The 8,513-nt window shown below is 42.5% G+C and overlaps 1 protein-coding gene across 1 annotated transcript; it reads right to left on the bottom strand.

The window, feature by feature from the left end:
- Positions 1-799: 799 nt before the first annotated feature.
- On the bottom strand, positions 800-2,503 carry LOC120680616 (protein SELF-PRUNING-like). The gene is made up of 4 exons (XM_039962115.1): positions 2,200-2,503; positions 2,010-2,071; positions 1,700-1,740; positions 800-1,593 (listed from the first exon to the last, which is right to left on the bottom strand). Exons 1-4 carry the CDS (start codon positions 2,395-2,397, stop codon positions 1,373-1,375), a joined length of 522 nt encoding a protein of 173 aa, XP_039818049.1. The 5' UTR covers positions 2,398-2,503; the 3' UTR covers positions 800-1,372.
- Between the last annotated feature and the right edge of the window lie 6,010 nt (positions 2,504-8,513).

An 8,513-nucleotide genomic window follows, 5' to 3' on the forward strand; every position in this document is an offset into this window, starting at 1 on the left:
ACCATAACCTTTTGTTGGTTCAGACTTGTTCATATATATATATATATATATATATATATATATATATATATATATATATATATATATATATATATATATATATATATATATATATATCTAATTAGCTAGCTTACATACACCGCGCGCATAATCAGGGGAGTATATTTGCAGGCACATATGTTGATGATCTAATATTACCAAATCAACCAAAAGGGATATCCGACATCCGAATGAGATGGGCAAAAGGGAGGTCAAGAATTGATGCCACTTCTCACCAGCAGCCATGTTAATATTATCTTATACAAAACACATATAGCTAGCAGATACGCCCATACTTAAATAAACATACAGTCCCGTGAGATCATCGATCGTTCAAAAGCACACAAATATATATATGGCCGTGTTTAGTTGTTTACATGTAAAAATTTTGCGATGAAATTTTACTAATTTGAAGTACTAAATGAAGTATATTTATAAATTTTTTTGCACAGATGGGTTGTAAATCGCGAGACGAATCTAATGATGCTAATTAATCCATGATTAATCCATAATTAGCGGATGGTTACTGTAGCATTACTATTGCAAATCATGGATTAAGTAGGCTCATTAGATTCGTCTCGCGATTTACAGCCCATCCATGTAAAAAGTTTTATAAATAGACTTCATTTAGTACTCCATGCATGTGTCAAAACATTCGATGTGACGTTTTTTTTTTTCGTTTACGGGTTTACGGGGAAAGATCTAAACAGCCCATACTGTCTTGTCACAGCAAAGATATACAGCAATCACAACGTAGAGGTTAAAGCAAGCAAGAGAACTAAGGATCAGGAGCAAGTACACTGGCTGCTGCAAGTTGAGCTGCAGCTATAGCTAGCTAGCATCCCACACACACGCGTAACCGGTGGAGAGCATCAGAGCAGAGGCTAGCTACTAGAGCCATGGCCACGGCCCCTTTTTCCTCGCTCAACAGTCAACACTCGACACGTCTTCGGCAGCCTTCAGCTCTCAAACAGCTCGATCGGATGGCTGATCCCTTGACCTCTCCTGTAGGAGCTGAGCTGAACTGATCACACCAGTGCCACAAGTACGTACATACACATCACACGACGCACACAGATCAGATCGATCCGCGCTACTGAACTTAACTGAAGAGCCGAGCAGTCTCTACAAGGAGCGAGCTCATAGACTCCAGTGCGAGGCGAGCTATGTTATTTGATGGCCAGAGATAGGCTAATAATAATTAGTAGTAGTAGTAGCAGCTAGTTTGACGATAGAGTTGATCGATAAGCCTTGCATACGCCACCAGGCATGCAAGAGGATGGTATCTCAGTACGTAGCATTGCGTGGTACGGTGGTGCGCGGGGCCGATCAATCAGCGGCGGCGCGCGGCGGTCTCCCGCTGCGCGTTGAAGTAGACGGCGGCGACGGGGAGGCCGAGGTCGTTGTCGGCGGCGAAGCGGCGGGTGCTGAAGTAGTCCCTGGAGGAGGGCGCGCGCACCCCCTGCTGGCGGCTCTTCTGCTTGAACAGCACGAAGGCAAACCTGTGGATGCCGATGTAGGGCTTGGGGCTCTCGTACGTCACCAACTCCCTTCCTGCACGTAATCGCGTACTCTTCAAAAAGACCTCTCCTAAGTTGATCAATATTGCAGAGTTATTACCCGTCGTGTAAGAAGATTAAGTCCATGCTGAATGGCTTACCGAAAGAAGCATCAGTTGTTCCAGGAATATCAGTGACGATCCTGTGAGAGGTGTCCACCAAAGATTACGCTTGTCAGCTATATTTTATGCGCAACCATACTTATATTTGTGCCCCTGAGTTCCTTCTTTTAGTAGAATTATTTGTGCATCAGCGAAGTACTAGCAAGTCGTACATGCTCGATATATTTAGTCAACAAGTCATGCTTATGCATGCTTGAATCACCATTATTTATACTTTGTTCTTCCTTAATTACTCTCAAACGAAAAACAAAGTGGCTTTGCTTTTTTTTTTTTGAACCGACATGCTTACCAGTGGAGATGCTCTCTCAGGTATGGATCACTAGGCCCTGGCACATCCGGGTCAGTCATGACCTGAAGAACACAGAAACAACCACCACCACCTTTTAGCTGGAAAACTACAGTACTTCGCACACCACCTCATCACAAGCTGACACCAACTGAATCACATCTTAGAATGAATAGATCAGCAGGGCACAGACCAGTGTGAAGAAGGACCTCATGTCGTCGCCGACCTCGACACGAGGCTTGGACACGACCGCCGAGGGGAAGAACTCATGCCCGTTGAACACCTGCTTGTTGGAGCTGTACGTCACCGTCATCTTCACCGTGGGGTTGAAGTTGTCGATGACCTCCCCGATCACCTTGCCCATGACGAGAGGCTCCAGCACCCTAGACATGGCTAAGCTTAACTAGGACTCCTGAAGAGGGCTCCTGTGATGGCCAGAGATGTCTGGAAGTAGCTAGAAGCCTAGAACTGGAAGTAATCACGAGGTGGACAGTAGTGTTGAGGGTTGTGGCTGACGAAGGGGAGATGCAGCCCTCTATTTATAGCCGTCTGGAGCTAGCAAGCTAGCTGGGCTGCTGGGGAAAAAATGGAGTATGTGTGAGGCCGTGTTTAGTTCTTTACATATAAAAATTTTAAGTTAGAATCTTACTAATTTGAAGTATTAAATGAAGTTTATTTACAAAACTTTTTGCACAGATGAATTGTAAATCGCGAGACGAATTTAATAATGCTAATTAATACATGATTAATCTATAATTAGCGGATGATACTGTAGCATCATTGTTGCAAATTATGGATTAAGTAGGCTCGTTAGATTCGTCTCGCGATTTACAGCCCATCCATGCAAAAAGTTTTGTAAATAGAATTCATTTAGTACTCCATGCATGTGTCAAAACATTCGATGTGACTTTTTTTTTGTGTTTACGGGATTTACGGATAAAGATCTAAACACGGCATAATAACTAATAGCATTTTGTCCTGTCGTCGTTTTGGCCTGAATCATTGGCTTATTATTGTAAACTCAGGCACAAAGCAAAAGGCTCGGAATCTGATTAATTCCTAAAAGTTCGATAAGGACATACTCCCTCCGTATTGGTAAAGGAAGTCGTTTTAGACAAAGTTTGGGTCAAACATTAGGAATATAAATCATCAATAACTTTTAAGTTGTTGAGTTTACAAATATGAAAATTATATGAATAAATTTGTTTTGAAAAATACTTTCATAAAAGTTTACGTATATCACTTTTCTATACTTTTTTTTAAAAAATAAGAGGTCAAAGTTGTGTTTTGGAGACCATGTCGCTGTCCTAAACGACTTCTTTTACCAATACGGAGGGAGTACATGTGCTCTTTTTGTTTCCCTTTTCCCTTTCTTTTTGTATATCTCCAACATATATACAGAGACCTTCAACCACATATAGCGGCTGGACAATAATAATAATTCTAACGAAAAATCTAATAGATCACTTTTTATGTGAAAAATGATAATGTTGATATTTTATATAGTAGCAGTAAAAATGTGGGGTCTTATTTGTTGCACCAGTTCTGAAATGGCATATATTTCAGAATATGGAAAGGGTATGGAATATAAGTTTGAAGTGTGTGTCATTTATTTGGGTGAGAGGATCGGAGCTTGCTGAACTTATGCGTAGAATCCACATTTATCAAAAAAAGAAAAGCCTATTGCCATACGCGCGCCTACAAGGTCCCAAGTTGGGGTATCTATCGTAGATCAAAGCGCGCGTCTTCAAGTGTCTGTCGTATATATCATTGCAGAAGCCGCTTTGCCCTTTGGAGATTTGATTTATTTGTGATGACGACAAGAGCAACGCCACACCAACTGAACTGTGTATGCTTGTGATTGTAATGCGAGTACTTTAGGCAACTGCATGGATTTTATTTTTTTTCTAAAGGAAAAATATGAACGCTAATTGCATATGCATTCATATAGGAATGTAGTAATTGATAATTAGCTAATTATCCTATTTAATCTTACTATTACTAATTGGAGGCTCTGTTACAAGTCTCCACTACTACAAAAATAATTTACTGCGACCTTTTTTAAATACCTCCGAGGTGGGCATGAATTCCAACCGCCTCGGTTAGTGGCAGGTATTAATTGAGACGGTCTTTTCTTACTAACCGAGATGGTTAAAAAAACATCTCGCAAAATATATTAATCGAGGCGGTCACCATTAAAATATCTGCCTCGATTAATACTCCTATTTTCGGAGATGAGTACCTTATAAAGAAACCGCCTCGGTTACTGGATCGAGCCCCAATAAAAACCCATATGGACCAAACCTAACCCACACCTCCCCCTCTCCCTCCACTCTCTCCCTCCCTCCCCTCATGCGGGCGCTGGCGTGGTGGGGCCGGATCCGGCGGGATGCGGCAGCGGCGGGAGCGGGACACGGCGGGCGGCAGGACCTGGTGGCGGCGGGCGTGAGCGTGCGGGATGCGGCGGTGGCGAGCGCAAGAGTGCGGGAGCGCAGGGTGTCCTGAGGAGCGACGGCGGTGTAGGCGGGCTCAAGGCGCAGTGATGACAGCGGCGTACGAGTGCGGTCAGTGGAAACGTGAGGCGGCACATGCGGTCTAGCGGCCCCTAATCGGCGGCGCCTCGAGCTCGCGCATGCAAGGCTCCCTCCCTGGTATGCCCTCACCTCTCTCCTCTCTCATATCCTTCGTTCACCCTCTCTCCCTCGCAGATTCGGCATTAATGGCGGCGGTGGAGGCCGGATCCGGCATCATGGGCATGAACTCCGGCGGTGCTCCTCCCCACACCCCTTTGGTCGCAGATCTGGTGGCTGGACACCGAATCCGAGCTACCGGATTTCGATGGTGAGCGGCCGGATCCTGAGTAGGGGTGGCCGGATCCAAAGCAGGGTGACACTGAATCTGACAGTGGGCTGCCAGATTTCGACGATGAGCAGCTGAGGCGGTGGCCCCCATGGATGGGCTCGCCATCTCATTTACCGAGGCGGATTTCTGTCAGATTTCCTTTTTGTTTTTTGTTTTTTATTCCATTTACCAAGGCGGCCAGGGAACCGTCTCGGTTAAGACCTTGATTAATCATGACATTTGTTCCGAGGCGGTTGCAAAACCATCTCAGTTAATGGTTTTTGCCCGCCTCCATAAAGATTTCTGTAGTAGTGCTCCACGTGAAGCAACCTAGAATCCGACTAGGTGGCCCTCAAAAAAAAGAATCATACTAGTTGGATGCCCTAGAAAAAGAGAGAAATTCTCTCTAAAAAAGAAAAATTTCTAGCAATGATCATCATTGATAATAGTAGCCATTGAATTTACATTGTTCCTAGAAAATTACCCACCTATGCCATTACGAGAAATAATAACCACCTATACCTATATCTTAATTACCCAAATCTGTTACTATAGAAAAATTAGATCTAACCTAGTTTGGATCCGATATCTATATCTTAACTATCCACATCTGCCATTACATCCATTATCGAAAAAATTAGATCCAACCTAATTTGGATCTTTTGAAAATTTAAGTCCATGCATAAATTAGTACCGGTCACATTTACCCTAACTATCTATTTTAATCTCTTCTTCTTATTTAAAAAAGAGAGTCTATTCTAAGGGCTAATCAAATATATGCGTATATATGTCTACGTATAAAGAGAGCTATATATGTCTACGTATAAAGAGAGCTGCCGTCCTTTCCTAAAATCCGATATTTTTGTGATGATCAACATGTCGTGGTGTTTGACCTAGATGACCGGTACTAAGATGAGCTAGGCTTACCAGCGCATTAGCCATGATTGTGATGTATACAAGTTAAAGTATATTTACTCGAAACATAGTTAAATATATTCAAATTCTATGTGTTTTGGTGTATAAATAAACAAAAACTCTATTTGCCTAATCCCTTCATTACAAACTATAAGTTATTTTAGTTTTGTTCTAAGTTAAACTTCTCTATGTTTGATCAAATTTATAGAGAAATTCATAAATATCTATAACATTAAACTGGGTTGACTAGATAGACTAAATGATGTCTCGGTCTATATTTTTCATAAACTTAATCAAAATCAGATTAATATTTATTAGAATAAAGATAAAATGAACTATAATTTAAAATAGAGGGGGTGTTAACTAGAAACATATAACTATAAATTACTTAGCTGTGCAGTCGCACAGGTTGATAGATTAGTTAAAGCTAGTTGCAGTGTTGTCTCTGAGCAGCATTTGGAGATAGACGACTAGCTGCAACAGCTTGCAAATGTGTGTGTATTTTCTTCAAGAATATATTTTGCCAGAATTGGGTGGCGGATTTCCACGCGTTACTCAACCATTTGTCACTTTATTCTTAACTATTCCGATTCTACCAAATGGAGGCCGTTAGTTAGGTCCTGGTCGCCCTGTGTAATGGCACTTCCGATCCAAAGGTGGAGCTATTTCGCCTTTGACTACAATAGAAAACGGAGGGCTAGTTTTGAAGCAGAGCACGAAAGCCGCCGTCGCCCCAAAGTTTCACATGCATATGATTTATGTCTCTCATATGTAAAACATAGTTTCATCACACAATTAGTTTATCAGACCTCGCTGGCGCATATTATGGTATAATTTGGTGATGATGTAACAGTTTAGACCTGGCAGACAATGAGTGATCGACAAGAGCAAGCCTTTTTTTATCACCCCTGTAATAATGGTACCAAGAGGCCAGTACCGGTCATTATAATGTGATAATTTACCCTACTTTCTAAATGTTTATATCAACTTCTTTAAAAAAGTATATCAATTGTCGACCTTAGTTAAATCTTTGGTGCCTGTTACGTACACCAACCTTTCTAAATTTTTTTAGATAATAGAATTTTTCGGCCTCTAAGGTTTAGTGTACACAGCCTTCAAATATTACATTTTTCTAGCTTCAATAGCTGGATTAGCAGGAGAGTCAAAAAGCAAAATTAAGCCCAATAAAGTCTATTATTATGCTTCCATCTATGACTCGCAAACATTTCTAAGGATATCATCTCCAAAGAAGTGCTGACCTTCATGAATAGATCCTTTGTCGTCTCCATATGCTACAATATTGACCAAAATCATAGCCAGTAGCTCCCCCTAAAAATAACCTGCATAAATGATGAATGTTTAACATTATCAAAGATAATATCATTTCAACAACGCCATATTGCCCAACACAGAGCCGTTGTCCCTGTTAGAATAGTAAAGGCCTCTTGTGTATTAAAATTTTGAAGCTATTTCACAAGCATGTGGGTTACCGATCTAGGTGGGGTTAAACTAGTAGCAACTTGGACAGTCCTCATGCTAAAAAAAAAAAACTTGAACAGTCCTCCAGATTACCTTTGCATATTGGAATCGAAAAAGAGGTGTTTGATTGTTTTCGTTACAATTGCAATAACTACACTTTTGACTGCTCTTCCAGTTTTTTCCTTTGAAGATTAACTTTGGTTAAAAGAACCCCTTTTGCTGGTACCAAATAAATTTTAAGTTTCCCTATAGTGGAATTTGCAGGTACACCAACACATATGCTCTGTTAGTATGTGGTGATCGAACAATGTATAACTAAATTCAAGTTATTCCACACTATATGCATGGAATTATTTTGGGAGTGAGTTTAACTGTGGTGATGAGATGTTGGTGAATCTGCAGGATAAGTCAAAGATGGCTGCCTGCAGGCCCAGCTTAATTATGCCAATTGGCACACCCTTTGTCATTCATCCAATTTATTTAATCATATATGGGTACTCCTATCTGCTGTACCATTTTGCTTTCGAATAATACCACTAAGCATAAACAAATGAAGTCAACCTAGGAACGATAACTATAAGAAGGTTCCATCTAGAAATGATATATAAGCGAACGGACCAAAGGTCCGCTGGCTAGCAGTGGCCGCGCTGCCCGCCCGGGTTCGAGCCCGTCGGGGCCGAATTTCCGGGTGCGCACCGGGGTTTATCCCTAGAGGGGTACCGGGGTGCGTGTGTGTACAGGTGTGTGGTGTGTGTGCATGTGTAAACCCCGGTAGGCGCGTCCTCGGATTTCCCGGCAGTCCATCTGCGTTGAGCGCGCGGTCAACGTGGGGCCTCAGATTTCCCGGCAGCCCATCTGCGTTGAGCGCGCGGTCAACGTGGGTGCCTAATTGAGTTCTTAAATGATTTCCTAGTGCTCCTGGGTGTTTTCAAAAAAAAAGAAATGATATATAAATAATGTGGCATGCCTATTGGATGGTTGGGAAGATAGGCAACTCAGCAGGGGATCAAATGATAGGGTTGCTCTTTTGTCAGGTGGTTCTTTTTTCCTTAGGCTGTCCGCACTGCTATATGCTACGCCATCCTGCAGGGCCGATTTACAGGAAAATCTCCTGCACCGGCGTCCTAGCAGGCGTACGCAACTCAAGCGGACGGGCGGCCTTTCGCTATTCCTAGCGCGCTCCCAGGACTCCGCCATCGGCAGACGTGGCGCGGGGCCCGTGCGCTGGCACCAACAACCTCGTCTGCGCGCCTAGAGAGGGAAAAGGGAAAG

The sequence above is a fragment of the Panicum virgatum genome, chromosome 7N, assembly GCF_016808335.1.
Source record: "Panicum virgatum strain AP13 chromosome 7N, P.virgatum_v5, whole genome shotgun sequence".
NCBI lineage: Eukaryota > Viridiplantae > Streptophyta > Magnoliopsida > Poales > Poaceae > Panicum > Panicum virgatum.

Excerpts from the sequence above, each read along its gene's own strand:
- LOC120680616 (XM_039962115.1), bottom strand. The coding sequence starts at position 2,397 with ATGTCTAGGGTGCTGGAGCCTCTCGTCATGGGCAAGGTGATCGGGGAG. Across the intron at positions 2,072-2,199 it reads TGAGGTCCTTCTTCACACTG|GTCATGACTGACCCGGATGT; the intron begins GTCTGTGCCCTG and ends TGTGTTCTTCAG. Across the intron at positions 1,594-1,699 it reads AACAACTGATGCTTCTTTCG|GAAGGGAGTTGGTGACGTAC; the intron begins GTAAGCCATTCA and ends GATTACGTGCAG.